This window comes from Macrotis lagotis, chromosome 2 (assembly GCF_037893015.1).
Source record: "Macrotis lagotis isolate mMagLag1 chromosome 2, bilby.v1.9.chrom.fasta, whole genome shotgun sequence".
Classification (NCBI taxonomy): domain Eukaryota; kingdom Metazoa; phylum Chordata; class Mammalia; order Peramelemorphia; family Peramelidae; genus Macrotis; species Macrotis lagotis.
Window position 1 is genome coordinate 254,863,887 of NC_133659.1, and position 20,780 is coordinate 254,884,666.

At 39.0% G+C, this 20,780-nt stretch overlaps 1 protein-coding gene across 4 annotated transcripts; it reads left to right on the forward strand.

The window, feature by feature from the left end:
- The first annotated feature begins 12,034 nt into the window (after positions 1–12,034).
- On the forward strand, positions 12,035–20,408 carry LOC141511619 (keratin, type II cytoskeletal 2 epidermal-like). 4 transcript variants are annotated; one of them, XM_074220735.1, is made up of 10 exons: positions 12,035–12,110; positions 12,168–12,724; positions 13,986–14,200; positions 14,753–14,813; positions 15,320–15,415; positions 17,280–17,444; positions 17,825–17,950; positions 18,273–18,493; positions 19,705–19,739; positions 19,852–20,408. In XM_074220735.1, the coding sequence occupies exons 1-10, from the start codon at positions 12,035–12,037 to the stop codon at positions 20,250–20,252; spliced, it is 1,953 nt and encodes a 650-aa protein (XP_074076836.1). In that variant the 3' UTR covers positions 20,253–20,408. The 4 variants fall into 4 exon arrangements, with proteins under 4 accessions (XP_074076836.1, XP_074076837.1, XP_074076838.1 ...); XM_074220736.1 differs by having other exon boundaries at positions 12,035–12,092; XM_074220737.1 differs by having other exon boundaries at positions 12,035–12,083; positions 12,165–12,724.
- The last annotated feature ends 372 nt before the right edge of the window (positions 20,409–20,780 follow it).

The window sequence follows — 20,780 nt, forward strand, 5'->3', positions numbered from 1 at the left end:
CCAGCCCTTGTTCCACTTTGTTGTAGGTAGACAAATGACAACATTCAATTCCCAGAAACTCATCAATATGAGATCCAAAACCCTTTTGAGTCTGAAGTGAGCAAGACAGACTTGAGACTGAATAATTCCCATAATGACCAGCTCTGGATTTACGGAAAGTAGGTATAGTGAAAGACATTATACTAAGTTTGTATAAATAAAAGTTTTGCTTTTTTTTGCTGGATTTCTCTCTAAAACAGGTATAGAGTCAGAGATAGTTTGCTAAAGTATTCAGAGAAGATGCCAAAAACATGCAAATGCCATGTGAATGAGGTATCTACTTTATATCTAGGTCATTAGTAAGTGCAATTTGAGGAGATGGAGCAGGAAGCTACTGGAATTCCCCTCCCAGAGAGGGCGAGTCCAGGAAAAGCTACTGCTTACCTGCACTCCAATCTGGAAAGTGTTGTGGGATTTGGGATCTTTCTGGAAAAATGCCTTAGTAGCTTATGCAAGGAAAAATGAAAGGGAAAATGAGCCAAGTGGGGGAAATGTCATCCCAAGCACTGGGTTTGAAGCCTTTAGGAGAATCTGTTTAGCAAAATACAATGTAAAAAGTCCTAGATCTGGAGCCAGACATCCTGAGTTAGAATCTTGACTTTGCTCGTAGTTGTGCCATCTTAGACAAGACTATTAGTTTCTCTAGTCCTCAGTTTTCTCAGTAAAATAAGAGGTTTGAGATAATTGGAGCTTGAGGTCTCTTTTAAGCCTTTAAATCTAGGATCCTATGATGTAAATTAGTCATATATACACCAACTCTATTTAACTTTGGGTTGTTCTATCATATAACTGAAAGCACAAAGGGCAAATTCAAAGACAAGTAGTCTTGCTGAGCTCTAAAAGCAACACTGAATATTATTGCTGGAATCCTTGGGATTGAGGGATGGGGGACTGTGAATTATGAAAAGTCAAAAATATTCTGAATCTTTTAGAAGACAAATTTCTCCAGGTTTTAAGAGGGCTGATACATAAAAAATATTACATAAGAGTATTGATTTTTCACTGCCCATTTTGTGGAGGATATAAATATAACAAAGGAAAAATTCAAAAGCAAGGCAGTAAATCAATCAATAAACATTTTAAGCACCTACTATATAGATCTTCAATTTTGTAGTCAGTCCCTCTTCTCTTCCAGAGGTATTAGATGGACTACTACACTGAAGGTCTACAGAGTCCTTGTGCTAACTTCATTGCTATTAGGACAGTCTACCAGTATCATGACAGGAAACTGAATGATATCCATTTAAATTGTTTTAGGAAGATTCTGAAGATCACTTGGCAGAAGAAGATACCAGACATTGAAGTCATTTCTAGAGCTAAACTGCTAAGCATTCAAATATTACTATAGAGAATGCAACTATGATGGGCTGACCACATTGTTCAAATGTCAAACATATACTTACCAAAAAAAGATTATTTTATGGAGAACTTATATATGGCAAGTGCTCACAAGGGATTAGAAGAAGCAATACTGGCAAACTCTGAAAGTCTCTCTCTCTCTCTCTGTCCTTTTTAAAAAAATTTTTTGAAGGTCTTGCCTAAGAACTTTGGAATTGATTGTGCAGCATGGCACAAGCACTGGCATAGGACTGCCCAGTCAGAGAGGATGTTGTGCACTATGAGAGAGGCAGAATGGAAATAGCTCAAAGGAAATATGAGATGTATAAGATTAGTGTAACCATGCCAGGTGTTCACAAGGACCATTTGTAGCCAATCTCTTATAGAGCATTCCAAACTTGTATTGGTCAGATCAGTCAGTCAAATGCACTGTAACTTTAACATATTGATGTCATTTTGGTCTTCTTTAATAACAAAGAACAATAACAACTAACTTTATAGACCTTGTATTAAGTGCCAGAAATCCTAAAAAACAAACAGGAAAGGCTGAACAGGGAGTTCAGATAATCCATAAACTGAATCTGCTCCCAGGAAATCCAGAGCTGACTTTCATGGGATTCATTCTGAACCAAGTCTGATCTATTTACCTCCAATTAAAAAGGAGACCAAGAATTGATTTTGCCTTGAAGAAACCAAGTTTTTGTCTCAATCTATCAGTCAGTGAGGGAGTATTATAGGGCACTTTTTGTATGATGTTTAAAAACACTAAAGTATACACATAGTAGTCCCCATTTTAGAGAACCTGCAAGTTGTTAGGCAAAAACATGATAGATATGCATTCAATAAGCATAAGTCAAAGACAGATCATAACTACTTTTCATTGCAATGCCTTCTTGTTAACCATGGGTTGTATTTTATTATAATTTTTATGAGATATATACCATTAAAACCAAGATATAATAATAACTCCCTATAAATGTTTAGACTAGTAAAAATTGTGCCCCAAGTTATAGACTTTCAGAGTTGGGAAGGACCTTAAATAGTCATCTAATCCAAAGCCCTCATTTCCTAGAAAGAAACAGAAATCCAGAGAAGTTGGTTTGACTGATGTGACTTAACTGGTGGAATGCAGCTGATGAATGGGAAAAAAGATTATGAAAATTCCTTATTTTTGACTCCAAGTCCTCATGGTTCCTTCTGCCTCATTTTATGGCCTTCCTTATATATAAGAAATAATTATATTAATGTATTATATATAATAAACTACTATAAAAATAAAATAATAAAAGTGCTGTGGATAAAATGGGGAAAAAATTAACAGGGTTAAATGAGGGTCTTCTTTGTATTATAACAGTATCCACACCAATAAGAAAAGGCTGCATAGAGGATAGGGTTCAAGATTCAGAGTCAGGAACACTGAATTTCAAATCATCGGGAGAATCTGATACTAGCTAGCTGAATGACAAGAGCCCTAATGTCCAGCTTTAAGACTTAGGCTTTCTCACTTCTAAAATGGATATAATAACTTACAGGGTCATTGTTAGAAAATATATGTAAAATGCTTTGGCAACTTTTAAGTACTCTGTAAATGCCAGCTAGTAATGTTTTTGTTGTTCAGTGATTTTTCAGTCATATCTGACTCTTTGTGACTTTATATGGAGTTTTTTTCTTCAAAGATAATGGCATGGTTTACCATTTCCTTCTCTGGATAATTTTAAGATGAAGAAACTGAGGCAAACAGGATTAATTGTCCAGGATCACATAGATGGTAAATGAAGCCAGATATGAATTCAGGAAAATCAGTCATCCTAACTCCAGGCCCAATACTTTGTCCATTGCTCCATTTTTCCATTACCAAATTGCTTTCTATAATAATACCTAACACACATTTAATTCATAGATTTTCTGTTAGTTTTCTTAGAATTTAGAAACACTGGGAAAAAAGTAGAGGTGCTAATCTGAGATTTTAAGTTCTTTAATAAAAATATCCACAGAGGTTTTTTCTCTTGATAAATTATTCAATAAAACTGGGTTTAAAGTTAGGATCATCCTTTGCAAAGTTATTTCTACCATTTTTATTTCAAACTGAAGCCTAGGCAGTCATGATGAAGAATTGCTGTCCATTTCTGGGACAGATTTTAAGCTCCAGAATTTCAGATGTGGTAGATCTTTGTCAGAATTTTACCAGTATAACCTTTGAGATGAAAACACTGAAGTAAGAATTTGGAATAGGATGATTATGTGTCTATAAGATACTAGTGGAAAATAATGGGGGACCTAAGTTCAAATCTCAATTTTGTTCCCTACTAGCTGTGTCACTGTGTGCTCTTTACCTCTGTTTCCTAATCTGTAAAAACAAAAGCACTAATTAGAATTGGTGTCAGGAAGATCCGGATTTAATTTCTGTCTCAGACTAAGAAAAGGAAGGGAGCAAGTATATATGAAGCATTTGCTTGTACCAGAACTGTGCTAAATGATCATAATATCAAAAGTTCTATGATATATAAATATAAATATATATTTAGAGATGAGGAAACTGAGGAAGGCAGAGGTGAACTGACTTGAACAGGATCACACAGCTAGGAAGTGTCTGAGGCTGGAGGAACTCAGGTCTTCTAGTCTCCAGGTTCAACATCTATCCACTTATTGCTTAGCTTCTTTTCTCTGTGTGACCCCAGGAGACCTCTCTGGGACTCATTGACTTCATATGTAGTAGTTGAATGTTGACCTTCAAGTTCTCTTCTAGCTCTAAATTCAATGAGATGATCTTAAAGGTTGATTCTTGCTCTAATGTCTAGGAACTCCTATGAAATAAACCAAACAAGAAAGATGTCACAAATGAATTGGAGGCAGCTTTGTCTTCTATGGTCTGAAATTGTTTGAATGAACTAGCATGGTTTCCAAAAGGGTCAGATCTGGAATGCCACAGGATCAAATTTTTTCACCTCAGCCAGGACTATAGATTAACCTGTGACAGTAATGTAGAGCTGCAAGGTTCCACAGCTGATGAACTTCAGGGTACACTTCTCCTCTGATTTTCTGTATCTGTGAGATACAAAGATACAAAAATATACTTAAAATACATTGTAAGTCCAGTCTAGAAACCTTTATAAAGCATCTCCTATGTGACAGACTCTCTGCTAAATGTTGGAGAGATAAAGAAAGGCAAAAATTGTTCCTCAAGGAGTTTATATTCTAATGAGAGTGGGGAGGGGGGAGGGAGGAAGACAACCTACCAACAGCAATGTAACAAGCAAGAGATATACAAGGTCAATTGGAAATAATGAACAGAGGGAAAGCATTAGTTTTAAAGGGGACTGGGAAAAATTCTTACAGGAAATTTTAATCCAAAGATTGCGATAGCTCATCTCTTTGGATACTGATTCCTTGTCCCTTAAACATTAGTATTATGCTAAAATGCCTTCTCCTAGTCATTTCCTGTTCCATATCCTTTTTTATGACTTTGTCAAACTTTCTAAGATATATCCCTAATACATGTAAGTTGAACAGACCTTTCTGGTGGAGAAGAATGTGTCTAAAGACCTGAAGATGACTTCCTTCATTCACTACATTAAAAACAAATGATGTACTTTAGACATCTGCAGTACCTAAAAGTTACAGTTGCAGGGAACATCAGGATGTTGCTTTTAGAGGGAAAAATTCTCTACTGATATTGATACTATATTAAATAGTATGTTTTATAAAAAATTAAATTAACTTTTAAAAATAATTTATTTTCCAGCATTTTATGGGGGGGGGAAAGTAGGGAAGGAATAGAACTGTGATTTTGAACTGGGTCAAGAACTGGGTTTAGATGCTGAGTAAGATGTTTTAAAAAAAAAAAATCTCCCTAGAGGGAGGCATTGAATAAGTGGTTTCAAAAGAATTGTATCCTTATCTGGCCCCACAAAGAGATGAAGTTGTCACTTAATACATACCCCACCATGTTAATGTCTTTTGACTAAATGGATCTAGGCTAATGGAGACAACAAGGAATTGGAATTCAAGATGGTCTCTGATAAACTACACTGGAACTTGCTTTCAAACTCTTATGGCAATTAGTGATAATTAAGATATTTTAATAGGTAGTTCGATATCTCAGGTATGCAATGATCAGTAGCATCAGTCTGTTTTATGGAGTTATGAATTTGACTGGAGATGAGAAACTTGTCCTTTGTTGGAGGTGGGGGAGAGAGGAAGGGGAGTGTACTGTTGGGGCTTAAACAAGGTCTCTTGGCAAAGGATTACATGCAAAGAAGTGTTGGATAGAATCCAGTCCAGTTAACCAGGTGGTATTTGCACTATAGTGTATTTCCTTCCACCTTGGCAACAAGTAATGGTCATATTATTTCAGTACAGTCTGGGGAAATTGTAAAAGCTTTGAGGTTAGGCTTTTTTTTCCATATTCAGGGCCAACAGACTCATCATTGTTTTTGGAAACTGAATTTTTTTCTATTTCTTAGTGAATCTTACTATCACCTCTCTTGAGTTTTATTTCTTCAAGTATCTTGTAGCTAGTAGCAGAAACTTGGGGCAGTTTGGTGGTACAATGGATAAGCGCCAGCCCTGAAGCAGGAGGATCTGAGTTCAAATCCAACCTCAGACACTTGATGCTTACTAGCTGTATGACCTTGGGCAAGTCACTTAACCCTGATTGCCTCACCTCCAGGGTCATCTTCGGCCATTCTGATTCCTATCTGGCCACTGAACCCAGATGGCTCTGGGAGAGAAAATGAGTCTGGTGACTTAGCACAGCACTCTTTCACTCAAATCCAATTCACTTACTTGTCATGGTATCACTCCTCTTATGTCATGATCTTCTTTGAGAATGAAGGACAGACATCATCATCAGTAACATCAGAGACTTAGAAGGGAAGGGCTTAGAAGTCAAATACTTAACTTTCATCATAAGGAAGGATTAAATCAGATGTCCTTGAGAATAAGAGAAGTTTAACTTAGACTAATTCAATACAATCAACATTTCCTGAGTACCTGCTATGGATAATACATTAATTATTTCAGGTGCTGAAGGACTTAGGAAGATAAATAAATACTGTTTTCTGCTCTTATTGAGGTTTATAATCTAATTGGGAGAAATGAGACATCCACAAAAATAAACAAAATTCTATGTAAATTCAAAGAAGTATTTTAAGCAGAGGGAGTTAGGGAAGGCTTAATTAACCTTTATAAGGGAGTTAGAAAAGATTTTGAAGGATAAGTAGAATTTGAAAATGCAGAGACTGAGGAAAAACTAGAGGATGGTCCATTCCTGGTATAAGAAGTGGTGTAAGCAAAGTCAATGAGATTTAGAAAAAAGCCCACAGGATAAATTTGGGGAACGGTATAATCTGGCAAGATTACACTTGCATAAACAGGAGAAATGTGAGGGAGGAAAAAAGTAAGATCATACCCAAATTATAGTGCTCTTGAATGCCAGGATGAATTTAGGTTCTGCTTGGGATGCAGTGAGAAATCTTTGACTTTTTTTTTTTTTGAGTAGGGGAGTGCCATGACTGGAGTTATGTAATCAATATTACTCTAGTTTTGGTGTGTATTATGGATTGAAGCTGGGAGGAACTGGAGATGGGAAGACCAGTTAAGAGGATACTGCAATAGTCTTGGCAAGAGGTACTAAAGTGCATAAAGTGAAATAGGGTGATTATGGTGGGAATGGAAAAGAATGGATATGAGAGATATTTCAGAGAGAGAATCAAGAAGACTTAGCAATTGATTGACTTTGTATATGAAGGGGTAGAGGATGGGGTGTTGAGGGAAAGGATAAACCAAAGATTATTTCAATGATTTGAGCCTATCTAACTGGGAGATGGTTATCTCAAAAATAACAATAAAATTTAAAAAAAACAAAAGTAATCAGAAAGAAGAACAGATTGGAGAGATAAGTTCAGTTCTGCATATTTTGGAGATATGATGAGTTCTATTTTATAAGTTTTTGGTGGTAACCAGGGATATCTGGCTAGAGAAGGGGATTAAAAATATGGGGTTAAAGGCAGCTAAGTGGCACAGTGGATAGAGCACCAATCTTGAAGTCAAAAGAACAAATCTAGCTTCAGATACTTGATTCTAGCTGTGTGGCCTGGGGCAAGTCACTTAACCCATTGCCTTGCAAAAACCAAAAAAAAATATGGAGTTGGAACTCAGGAAGGATTAAGGCTGGAGATGTTGATTTGATAGTGATTCATTTAGAAATGACAGTTGAAATTTTTGGAGTGGATTGGATTAAATTGCCAGGGAGAGAGTGCAGGCAAAAAAAAGGAGAGGGTTGATAACAGAATCTTGAGAATGACTAGCATTTAGGGGTCAGGAAAAGGCACATCTTTTACAGAAAAGAATGATAAATAATTAATTGTGGTGGTAGAAAACTTAGCTCCTGAATGGGTCCCTTAATGATAGATTGCAAATTCCTAGAACATCAGAATGTGAATTTTCAAAATATGAACTACTCATGTCAGAATAAACATAGATACCAAAATCTCAAATGGTAAAATGGATTCTAGCCTCACTTCCCCCTTTCCCCTCTCTTCCCCCCCCCCCCCCCCGGCTGATTAAGGAATGTTTGCTGTACTGTTTAGAGGTGATTTGGCCATATTTAACCATGGATGAGAGGAGGAGTAGTACAGTTATTTATGTTCCATAAATGATATTAGGTTACAAGTAATTGAAAAGGGTACATGTTTAAGTGTTAAGGTTAAGCCCTTAGAATTCTGGGCTTTCTGGAGGAGAGTTAGAGTTCAGAAATAGGTAGAGAAGAATTTTTTCCCCTCTGGAATCCTAGAATCTGCCATTGTGCTTGAGCTATGAGAACATGAATCACTTTCCCACATCTCTAATCTCTTCAATCCCCTTAGGTAAAGTCATCATGATTCTCTCTATTTTATAGATGGAGAAAATGAGATTCAAAGAAAATGAGCCACTTCATCAAAGTCACATGGTAATCTAAGAGTCAAGACTAGAACCTATGTCTATTGTTTTTCTGTCATAGGATCATAGAATTTAGAATTGGAAGAAATCATAGGAACTTCTCAAACTCCTCATTTTAGAGCTGAGGAAATGAAGGCCCAGAGACATCTTGCTGATTAGCAACTAATTGAGTCAATACTTGAACTCAAGGTTTCTGCCCCTAGGGCCATTGTCCTTTCTTTTCCATCTCCTCTGTTTCTCTTTTTCTCCTCTCTATTCTGCCTCTATCAGGGAAGGCCCTCCTTTCTATTCCCTCCTTTCCATTCCCTTCCCTTCCCTCCTTTCCCTTCCTTTCTCTCCTCTCTTCTCTTTTCTTCAATCCCTTCCTTTCCTTCCCTTCCTTTCTTCAGTTCACTCCATTCCACCTTCATTTGACTCACTACCCTAACTGAATTTTATAGACTTAGAGACACTGAAGTCCAATAAAAAGATTCCAAGGTTTTACTACTTAAGTGACTTTGAGTAGATCATGTTATCTTTCAGGTTGCTATATTCTTACCTATAAAATGAAGGTGTTTATTGGTTGATTTCTGGAGGGTTTTTTTTTTTGGTAAGGCAATAGGGTCAAGTGATTTACCCAAGGTCACACAGCTAGGTAATTAATAAGTGTCTGAGGCTGGATTTGAACTCAGGTTCTCCTGATTCCAGGATTGTGCAACCTAGCTGCCCCTACTGGTTGATTTCTAAGTTCCTTCTAGCTCTAATTCTAGACTAATTATATGAATCCCTATCATAGATTCTGTTTTAGTACATCAAAAGAAGAATTGTTTAAATTCCAGAAATTATTTTATCATTATTTTATATAATACATAAATTCCCCAACTACTACTAATAATTATTCTTTAGTACATAATATAAGTTGAGTGATAACTCTCTCTTTTTTTTCTTTTTTAGGTTTTTGCAAGGCAAAACGGGGTTAAGTGGCTTGCCCAAGGCCACACAGCTAGGTAATTATTAAGTGTCTGAGACCAGATTTGAACCCAGGTACTCCTGACTCCAGGGCCGGTGCTTTATCCACTACACCACCTAGCTGCCTGATAACTCTCTTTCCTAACTTGATTTCTAGTTCATAATGAATAATGAGGAGACATGGCTTTCAGAATGTGCAATGGAATTGAGGCTATGAATATGGGATTTACCAGGAAAGAGTAGAAAGAGCTAGAATCAAAAGTACTATGTTGGCAATCCAACATTGCTACTTATTAGTACTGCTCTGGGCCTCAGTTTACTTGTCAGTAAAAAGGCAAATTGATGAGTAGCATAAGACACTTAAGATATTACCACAGCTTCTGCATAGTCATGGAAAAACCTTGAACAATCAGGGTGTTGCCAAGATACCCACAGATAATGAGATATTTGGCCTTCAATCAAGAGTCTCTACTGAGTTCTATAGTTTAATGATTTTATTAGCATGTCTATAATTATAGAAGTCAAACAAAGATCATGGACTTGCTTCTCTTTGCTTCCAAACAAGTCTTTGCAAAATAGGCACTTCTGGGAGCTGGGAAAATCTGCCCTCCCACCTGTGTTCCTAAGTGTTTCTGGTTTACTACACTGGGGCTACACTTTAGGTCCTTTTAGAATGTGGTGCAGATAGCTTGAGTCTCCAATGGCACCTATAAGAATGGATGATAAAAATCAAACAGGGGGGGAAATGCCTTGCCAGTCTTTTTGAAACTTGGGTTTGGAATTGATGGAACTTCAGAGATCATGTAGTCCAGCACCTGTATTTTATAGATGAGAAAACGAAGTCAAAAAAGATGCAGAGATCTGCCATATATCACACAGGTATTAAGTAGCAAACCCCAGAAGACCAAACCAGTTCTTCTGTCTTCAAATTCAGTGTTCTTTATTTCATACCAATTCTGGTCCCATGCCCAAACATAAGAGGTAGCATTTTCTCCCAACCCAGAAACAACAAAGGGACATAATTTGGTATAAATTTTGATCTGAAAAATCAGTCACATATAGTGAACATGTTCTGTATGATCAGAATTTCTGTAATTATATATATATATTATAATATATATATATATACATATATTTGACTTCGTATTTTACCTGGCTTTGATAAAGAAATTGGATTTATGTAAAGTCATCAAAAGAAGGCTTCTTTAAGTTTATTCACTGGGAAGGGGAGTCACAAAATAGAGAAAGATTCTACTCCTTCCTTTCATGGCTCTACTCATGGCTCCTACACCCCTTGTGCTCTCTGGGTCATCTCCACTTGGATATTTCTCTGATGTACAAGGATTTCCCTAGATTCTTCACTTTAATATTTTTTTCATGCTACTCATAGTCAACCCTTAGTGAAGGGTTCAGTGTCTATTCTCTTGAAATTCAGTAAGGAAAACAATTAGGAAAGCAGATAATAAATTAATGAATGAGAAATATTTATTAAGCGATTGCTGTGTACCAAGATAACTAAGCTAAGTGCTGGGGAAAAATGCAAAATATAAGAACATCTATTTGGAGAAAGCAATGTATGCAAAAAAAAATCATCTGTAGGTCAATTAAATACCCTGAAAGTCCTAAGGGTGCAACTATTTCCATAGACTATAGGTCAAGGAATAGTTCTACAGGGAAGAGTCTGGATAAATGGGTTGTGTTTTTCCATCTAAATGGAGGGAATTAGATTTTTGTGATTCTCATCTCATCCAAGTCATGTGAGCACCCTGGATGGGTTCTGTAAGACCCTGGCAGGGGGAGGAGATGAACAGCAGAAAAGTTTTCTTCTCCCTGACTCAATCTCACTAGTCATATGGGAAAAGGCAGTGTGGTATAGTGAAAGGAACATTGCATCTGCAGTCAAAGGACCTGGATTCAAATCCTTGCTCTTCTGGGTAACCATCTCTCTGTGAAATTGAGCAAATCTCTTTCAAGGCCTTAAATTTGTAAAATGAGGAGATTGGTCAAGGATTCTTAACCTTTTTTGGTATCATAAATCCTTTTGTCAATCAAGTTAGGCCTATGCATCCCGTAATGCTTTTAAATGCATAAAATAAAATACTTCGGATTAAAGGAGTCAATGGAACTGAAATAAATAAATTTCATGGACCCAAGCTTAAAGAGCCTTGATCTCTAAAAAGTGATTCCTAAAATTCTTTCTAACCCCAAGCTCTTTTTTTTTTTTTTTTTGATGCTTTCCCTGAAGCATAGAGGACTTTAAGACTGCAAGTGGTTTGGGAGTTAGGGGCTTCTCTTAATCTCCTTAACTTTCCATCACTTTTTCTCTTATTCAAACTCAGGCAGCCAACCCAGCACAGTTCTGACTGATAGCCAAAACTGAAGACAGGATTCTGCAGAAAATTGTCTCTCCATTTGGGAACCCAATCCCAGGCCGGGGGGAAAAGTCCATGATTTTTCTTTTCTGATGATTTCACAAAAATGAAATTGCGTGACAGATGCCCAGATAAACAGGAGAAATTTGCAATCAAAGCAGGTTTTGGGATCGGGCTGATTAGTTGATTCTTAATGGCCATTAGCCCAGTAATCACTCACCACACATAGCTTCCAGGCAGACCAAACCCATGCATAAGCATACTGACACCCAAGAGTATAGACACCTCCTCCTCAGGTATATAAGGGGACCCTGAAGATTAGCCATCAGTGGAGTTGAGTCTTCAGTCTTAACTCTCCTCACACATCTGAATCTTCTTTCCTTGCTCGGCCAGTCACCATGAGTCGCCAGTTCTCTTGTAGATCTCGTGGAGGAGGAGGTGGTGGAGGTGGAGGAGGCGGAACCCGGTGTTTTAGTGTGAACTCCTCAAAAGGAGGAAGCCGGGGCTTCAGTGGATCCTGCTCCAGAGGAGGGGGCCGAAGTTTCAGTTCAGGCTCTGCAGTGGTCAGCGGCAGCCGAAGATCTGCCAGCAGTTCCTCCTGCTTGATGCGCCATGGTGGAGGTGCTAGCAGCCAGAGCCTTGTTGGTCTTGGAGGGAACAAGAGCATCTCCATGAGTGTGGCCGGAGGGAGCTGTGGTGTTTATGGCAGAGGTGGCGGCTTTGGTGGAGGCGGCTTTGGCGGAGGCAGCGGTTTTGGAGGAGGCAGCAGTTTTGGAGGAGGCAGCAGTTTTGGAGGAGGAGGCTTTGGAGGAGGCAGCGGTTTTGGTGGAGGAGGCTTTGGAAGAGGCGGCGGATTTGGAGGAGGAGGTTTTGGAGGAGGAGGCTTTGGAGGAGGCCGCTTTGGGCCAGGTGGTGGTGGCTTTGGTCCTGGAGGATATCCTGGCGGTGGCATCCATGAAGTTACTGTCAACCAAAATCTCCTGGAGCCTCTTAATGTGAAAATTGACCCAGAGATCCAGAATATCAAATCAGACGAACGAGAACAGATCAAGAAACTCAATAACAAATTTGCTTCCTTCATCGACAAGGTGAGTCTGTAGCCCCTGGGATCCTCTAATTGATCCAGTATCTACTGCTGGTCAATTGTTCAGTATCAGTGCTGGTTAATTTCATCGGGGTACACCAGTGGAACTATGATGAATAGAAACCCTGTAAAGTATCAAGGGAGATGGAGAAATGGCTTAACCCCGATCTTATCAATGATAGCAGCAGGCTCAATCTGTCGTCCAGTGAAGCATTATCTACTATGTATAAGTCATTGTACTAACCACTGGGGGGATACAGAGAAAGATTCAAGGAGCTCATAATCTAATGAAGGGAAGCAGCCTGAAAACACCAATGTATATAGAAGATGCATATAGAATAAACTGAAGATAAATAATATTAACATTAAGGGAGTTCAAGAAGGGCTACTTATAGATAGTGGAATTTACTCACTTCAGTCTAACTGAATAAATATTGGTGTTTGTTTTGTGTGAAAATAAACCAAAAATCCTAAACCCATCAATCTCTGAGAGTGGTCTAGTAATCTGTTAAATCTTTCATGAGGAGTTAGAGCTCCCCATGGGAAGAGAATGGTCCCTCTCTGTCTTCTGTTCTTCTGTAAGTGGCTCTCTCCCCTTTGGGGCATAAGTCCTCCAAGAACCAAATAAGCTTAGCCTGAAATAGCCACTTGTTGGTAAATTAAAACTGTTTTTGAGAACAGGCTTCATACCTCAGTGACCCATAACATTTATTGATGTCATCTTGGGATTTTATAGGGTTTTTTCTCCCATTGCATAGCAGGTGTAATGAAAACATTAAGTTTTACAAGGCTCTTAAGGGCTTTGAGAAACCCTGCCCTCCAGTGCTCTCACAATAAACACTCAGGCACAATGCCAGTAAATTCTGGTTTTTGATTTTCCTTGGCATTTATAGTTTTCTTAACTTTGCCAGAAATTCTACTAGAATCAGGGAGGGGTCTTTCTGGAGTGTTGTGGGCTGCTTGGTAGAATGGAGGAGGGGATCTTTCAAGATGGGAGGAGCCAGAGTGATGCACTAGGAGAGAAGAGTTGGAGCTTTGGAAAAGAGATAGTGAAATGCTACATGGAGGAAGGAGGATATTAGTCTATTCTTTGGCTGAGAAGATGGGGCATCTGTCTTTGGTTTAGAGGATGAGGTTGTGACTGGGTTTATCCCTATCCCTGGAGCAACTTATTCCTCGTCTCTGAGACCTAGTGAATGGGAAGATGAGAGCTCATGACTTACATGGATGATTAAGATTAAGTCTTGGGGATTGGGGAATTGCAGGTATGTTTCCTGGAACAGCAGAATCAGGTGTTAACAACCAAATGGGAGATGCTGCAACAAATCGATGTTAGTAGTCGCTCACCCAACCTCGACCCCATATTTGAGATGTTCATCAGCACCTTGAAACAGAAGCTAGACTCTCTCACAGCAGAGAAAACAAAGCAAGATTCAGAATTGAACAACATGCAGGATCTTGTTGAGGATTTTAGGAAGAAGTAAGTATGTGAGGAAACACCAATGGGTAATAAATATTAATAAGCAAGTAGAATAAATTCCCCAGAAAGGCATTCTTTCCTGATTGAGTTTATGAGAGGGGGAGTGTCACCTTTGAATTTCTATAAACTATCCCTTTGGTTGAATTTCTAAAACTAAGAGGATTTAGAAGTTGTATTTTTATATATTATTAATAATGTTATTTTATAGTTATTAATATTATTATTATATTTTTAAGGGAAAGTAATTCCTGAGATATCAATTTCAGTTAAAACTCTGCTCAATAATCTTGGGATATGGGATTTTTAGGGATGAGGAGAGTCATTTTGCATTGTGGAGGGAGTCCCAGATTTAGAGAAAAATAATTAAAGTCCAAATCTTCCTACTAACTGCCTGTGGGACCTTGAGCAAAATCCCTTTATCCCTCTGGACCTTACAGATTCTTCATCTATAAAATGAGGGCATTTGATTCAATAACATCTAAGTTCCTTCTTGGTCTCAATTCTAACATGCTTTAAGGCCAGCATTGATCTCTTTTCTCTGGATCCCAACAGGTATGAAGATGAGATCAACAAACGCACTTCTTGTGAAAATGACTTTGTAACAATTAAGAAGGTGAGTGAGGGGAAAATAGGACATTTGGTATAGCAACACACACATTAGGTAAAGGAAAACATTCCAAGGGAGATATTTCAAGCAGGGTGACTTAGAGAACACCTCAAGGGGCCATAAAGGTTGCAAAGAGAAAACTAAAGGAATTTTGTTAGTTTGATGGAAGGTGTTGAGGTGGAGACTTGAGGAAAGGGAGAATTCACCATGATTTTTAGAAACATCTGGGTTTGGGGGGCATAAAAGGAGGTGAGAAGGCTATTTCAACAGATCTTTTGAAGCATCAAATTGTGCATGGACTTGGGTTAAGGAAGTTTTCAGTTTGAATCCTGTCTCAGACATTAACATCTCTCAGTCTCAATTTTTTAATCAGTAAAATGGGAATAATAACAGCACTTATTGCAGAGGATCATTATGAGAATCAAATGAAAAGCACTTTGCACACCATAAAGGGCTATATAAATGTTAGCTATAATAATTATCCTCATTATTATATTTGATCACTCTTTTAGGATGTGGACAATGCCTACATGAAAAAGGTGGAGCTGGAGAGCCAAGTGAATACACTGAGAGATGAAACTGAATTCCTGCAGGTCTTATTTAACACGGTATGATTTAAACAAACATTCACTTTTATCTTAGTTCTCATTTCCCTCTGATGACCCTGCAGCTCACTTTCCAGCTACCTGGAGAGCATTCAGAAGGTCAGGAAAGAGTTCCCTGTCTAACTGACAGCCCATACTGTTGGGTCATTAGGCAGAATTTCTAGGAGGGGACAGTTTGGTGGTAGTTTGGGTGCCAGGACAGGCACTGTACCCTCCTCTAAAGGAGAAAGTACTTATTAGTCCAGGTAGAAGATGTCTTCTAGAATTATTCCATCTTTCCCATAGATTCAAACATATGAAATTTTTCAAAAATTCCTTTTATTTTTTTCCTCATTTGTTCTTTAAACATTTATTATTTATTTTTAAACATTCTTCTTTTTAAACTGAGTTCCAAATTTTCTCTCTCCTTTCCACCCCTTCCTCCCCTACTGAGAAGGCAAGCAGAATGCTATCAATTTTATATGTGAAATCATGCAAAACACATTTCCATATTACCTATACTGTAAAAAACAAAGAAAAAATATAGGAAGCAAGAAAATTATACTTCAATTTGCATGCTGAGTTCATTGGTTTTCTTGAGCATTTTTTCATCATGAATCCTTTGGAATTTTCTTGAACAACTGAATCTATTAGTGTAGTCAAGTCTTTCACAGTTGTTATTATTATAGCATTGCTTTTACTGTGTACAATGATCTTTGGAGTCTTCTCAGTTTCGTTTTTTCATATAGGTTTTGTCATGGCTTTCTGTAGCCTCCTTCCTTATCATTTCTTATAGCACAATGGTACTTGGTCACAATCTTATGACAACTTGTTTAACCATTCCCCCATTGATGAATATACTTTCAATCCAGTTCTTTACCAGTACAAAAAGAGTTGCTATAAATATTTTTATTTTCCCTTTTCCTTTGAGCTCAGGGTCTTTCATGCTGCTTTTTTTCATAACTAGTTCTTTATGTCTTCAAGTTTTTCATGTTTCCAAGGTGATAATAATCCTGGGAGAGGTTTGGTCACTACCTTCATGGTCTGTCTCCTGCACCTACAAGCACTAGCACTGCACCCCTTAGCAGTGACCAGGTCCCCTACTCTCCTGCAGCCATAAGTTCTAGTGCTCCTCTCCACCCTGGAACTGTGCATATGGACAAAAGTGTTGTCAGTCAGTGCCAGCCACCCTCAGAGCCAACAAAGAGTTCCCTCCCCTATAAACTTTTTCTGATCAGTTGGTCAACCCTCTTACTATCTCTGGAAGGAGAGAACCCAAAGCTCCTGCTGCTGATGCTATCACTGTCATTGTTACCTCCAAGGCCCATTGATTCTGCTGCTACCCCACTCCAGGCTGGGCCCCCAATCTGGAGATCACAGATTTTTACTGTTGACCTCCTAAATTGTCTTAGGCTGGAAAAATTTCTCACTCTTGATCTTTTATTGGCTTTATCACCTCAAGCTTTGATTTAAGGAGATAGTTTAAAGTTGTTTGGAAATAATGTTGAAAGAGTTCAGATTTCTGCCTGTATTACCTTCTTGGCACCTTAAGTCATCTGAAATTTAAACAAACCATTAGAGACAACCTTTTGTTGGTGAAGTGACTCAAAAGACAGGACTCCAAGGAGGGGACAGTTGCCATTAGCTTAGTTTCAGTCATTCTGAATTCTGGCTATTCCTGGAAAAAGTGATCAGTCGGGTTGAATGATGAGAGACTTAATACTGCCAGATACACAAAAATAAGTAAACACAGTCCTAGAATGGGAATGGAAAGGGACTGAAACAGAAGTCTGTTATTCCACCTTGCCCAAACATTCCTGTTCCTGGGACTCTATTGACTTTCCCATATCTCTGAGAATGTGAATCATAACTGCTCTGCCTATTTCAGGAGATGTCTCAGATGCAGCAAAGCATCACTGATACCAATGTGATCCTGTCCATGGACAACAGCCGCAGCCTGGACCTAGACAGCATCATCAAGGATGTCCAATCCCAGTATGAACAAATTGCCCAGAGGAGCAAGACAGAGGCAGAAGCCTTATATCACAGCAAAGTGAGAACCTAACCAAACCCATGACCACAGATTTTTGAACTTGAATGAATGTACAGGAGCTTATGGGCAATTAGAAGTGATAATGAATTAACCACTTAAAGTATGGATTCATAATACCGTCACTGCCACTTTCCTCAAAAGATTCCAATCTAGAGCAGTTATCCAAATTCCCTGGGAGAAATGTAGAAGCTCTACTAACATCCTAGCTTACATAGGTTGCTCCACTTACTTCTTCTAATGTCCTAGAGTTGATCTCTCTTGAGGAAGAGGGCCGTGAGTTATATGCAGGGAAGGGGTTCACTTCCTATGCTCAGTCATTAGCAACAAACAAACCTCATTTCCTTCTCCCTTCCCTCATTTTTTTTCTGCTGTAAAACCAGTATGAGGAGCTCCAGATTACTGCAGGGAAACATGGAGAGAGTCTGAAGGAAATCAAGATGGAGGTCAGTGAGCTGAACCGCATGATCCAGAGGCTTCAGGGAGAAATTGCCCATGTGAAAAAGCAGGTGAGCCAGGGCTTCAGTTTAATTTGCCTTTCTGGCTGGTCTCAGTGGTTGGTTGGGATCTTACGTGAAGACTTTGGTGAACACCTCTACATAAAAGGAAGGATGATGGTTTATGATGATTATGATACAGAACCAGAGAACAATAGCAAAGATTTTTTAGCCTGATTCTGAAATGCAGCAATTATAATGGAACTCTCAAAAAGATTTAAATCAGTCTACCGACCTTTCTTTATCCTGCTTACCTTGGCTCTTTTCTATGGACAGTGCCCTTTCCCACGGCTTCCCAATGACTGACAGAATCCCTCCTTCCCTTTTTTTGTAGTGCAGTGCCATTCAAGACTCCATTGCTGATGCAGAGCAACGGGGGGAACATGCTCTCAAAGATGCCAAGCACAAAATGGAAGAGCTGGAGGAAGCTCTCCAGCAGGCCAAGGAAGAGCTGGTCCGTCTGTTGAGAGACTACCAGGAGCTGATGAATGTTAAAATATCCCTGGATTTGGAGATTGCCACCTACAGGAAGCTGCTAGAGGGAGAGGAGAATAGGTAAGGGGACTCAAAGATGACTCCTGTTTTATGGGTGGAGATAAAGAATGATAAAAGTCCATTGGCTTTCCTACTTTTCCTTCCCAGAGGAAAGACAAGGAGGGAGGACTTTGGGTACCAGGAAAGACAGAAGAAAGTTAGGGAACAGGGAAGAGGAATATATGTCAAAGTTCTATCTGTACTGAGTAGAATGGGGTAATTTTCTAGGCAGTATATCAGACAAGAAGGGGAGGTAGCAGATAATACTGCCCTCAGAGTCAGGAGCCTAGACTTAAGTCTTCTCTTTACCACTAACTATCGAACAAATGACTTGCCCTTTCTGGGTCTGTTTCTTCAACAGTAAGTTTCTTTGTCAATTGTGATATTGAAAGAGATAAGTATGAGTAAAATAGAATTGCTAAGACCAAGGTAATTGTATATTGGTAAGGTTTTAAATTGTACTTCCCATTCCACCCCTGGAAAGAGTAAACACGATCTCACCTTTTACAATTTCATAAGCATAGTTTATAATTGCTTAAATAGAAGTCTATAATTTGACAGCAGAAAGAGGGGGAAAGGAAGGTTTTATTTTCTCAAGAAAAGTCATAGAATGATAGCTCTGCTTATGCTGGTGCCTTAGATCTAAATGGGAAGGAGCACTGGCTTAGAGTAAGGAGCAGGAAGATTTTAGCTAGGGGTAGTGACCGTCCTCCTGTATTGGATGAGTCTTTACAGGCAGCTTCACTTTTTGTTTATTTGAGTGAATTTAAGAATTTTGAATCCAATATTATTTATTTTTCAAAAAAAAAGTTTGGAAAGTCAAGGGAGTATTTTCAGCTGATGTCATTTAGCATACCCCTCCCCCACATGAAATGAAGCCCATTTAAAATTAAGAAAGTGGGGTGGAGGGAGAGAGTATTACAAAAGCATTTCTTCTAAGTGACAATTATTTTTAAATGAGTCATTGTGGAAGAAAATGGAATTGTCCAAGTGGTATTTGGTGGTGTTTCCTTATGGAAATTTAGGACTTGATGAAATTGACTTTCAAAGAAAAAACTATAATCCCAGTCTGAAAGCCACATGACCATGATGGTTTGAAGTTGGTGAGAGCAGAAGAGTCACTCTGGGGCAGGGCATCCTTTTCTACCCATAGTGATAGGTTTGGGGATTGGGGTTACCAAAAAACATACAATTTGATCACAAGACCCCTTTTTCTCTCTCTTCCTTGATAGAATCTCTGGAGAAGTTCCCAGTAATGTGTGCATATGTAAGTAATGAGGGATGACCCTTCTTTATGAGATTTCTTGAAACTGGCTATCAGAAGAAGTGGGTATACAGAGGTTTCAGTATGCTTACTATGATTTTGTTTCTCTCTACAGCTATAAGTAGCAGCACTATCTCATCCAGTGTGGCATCCAAGGCTGGCTTCAAAGGGTCTGGAGGAGGAGGAGGTGGAGGAGGAGGACACAGTTCTGGAGGAGGCTATGGCTCTGGAGGCAGGGGATCTGGCTCTGGAGGAGGAGGAGGAGGAGGCTATGGCTCTGGAGGCAGGGGGTCTGGCTCTGGAGGAGGAGGAGGAGGAGGCTATAGCTCTGGAGGTGGCAGTTCTGGAGGCAGGGGGTCTAGCTCAGGAGGTGGCAGTGGAGGTGGAGGGGGCAGCTATGGTTCTGGAGGTCGAGGTTCCAGTTCTGGGGGTCGAAGTTCAGGTTCCAGTTCAGGGGGCCGCCAGGGAGAAGAAAGCTGTAACTCTGAAGGGTATATGACAGTTACATTTAGATAAAACTGATGCCCCAATGCCTCCCTTGGAAGGGAGTCTTTCCCTACTCCACTTGTTGACAGCGTTTCAAACTGTACCACCCAGTTCCATTTCAGGGGAGAGAAGAGATGCTCAAACATATTTTCAGAGAGCTCTTGCCTCTAAAACCCCTCCAATAAAAATCAGTGCTAGATCTTTATAGCTCTTCTCCTTTAGGGAGAAATCTCCTAGGGCTGGGGGTGGGGGTGGGCTGGAACATCCTTGTGCTTTTACTTTTTCAGTGACCCCTTCTGATCATAACATTAGAATTCCTAGTTCCCTGCATGTAGCAAAAAAGGAAAAAAAAAGTTATATTTCTTGTGTACATAATTACTCCTTCTGAATCTGCTGTCTAAAATGTTACTCTGCCCCCACCCTCGTCTATAAAATAAACTTCATTTGCAATTCATGTTGATTGTGTGATGACCTGACTTTCTTACTTTGATCTTAACTGGAGGATACTGGGGTCTGGATAGAAGAACCTAGATAGTTTTTCACTCCCATGCAGAATGG

Bases quoted from the DNA above. Each gene is read 5' to 3' on its own strand.
- LOC141511619 (XM_074220735.1), top strand. From the start codon at position 12,035: ATGAGTCGCCAGTTCTCTTGTAGATCTCGTGGAGGAGGAGGTGGTGGA. The intron at 12,725-13,985 runs GTGAGTCTGTAG...GGGGAATTGCAG, and splicing joins TTGCTTCCTTCATCGACAAG to GTATGTTTCCTGGAACAGCA. The intron at 17,951-18,272 runs GTGAGCCAGGGC...CTTTTTTTGTAG, and splicing joins TTGCCCATGTGAAAAAGCAG to TGCAGTGCCATTCAAGACTC.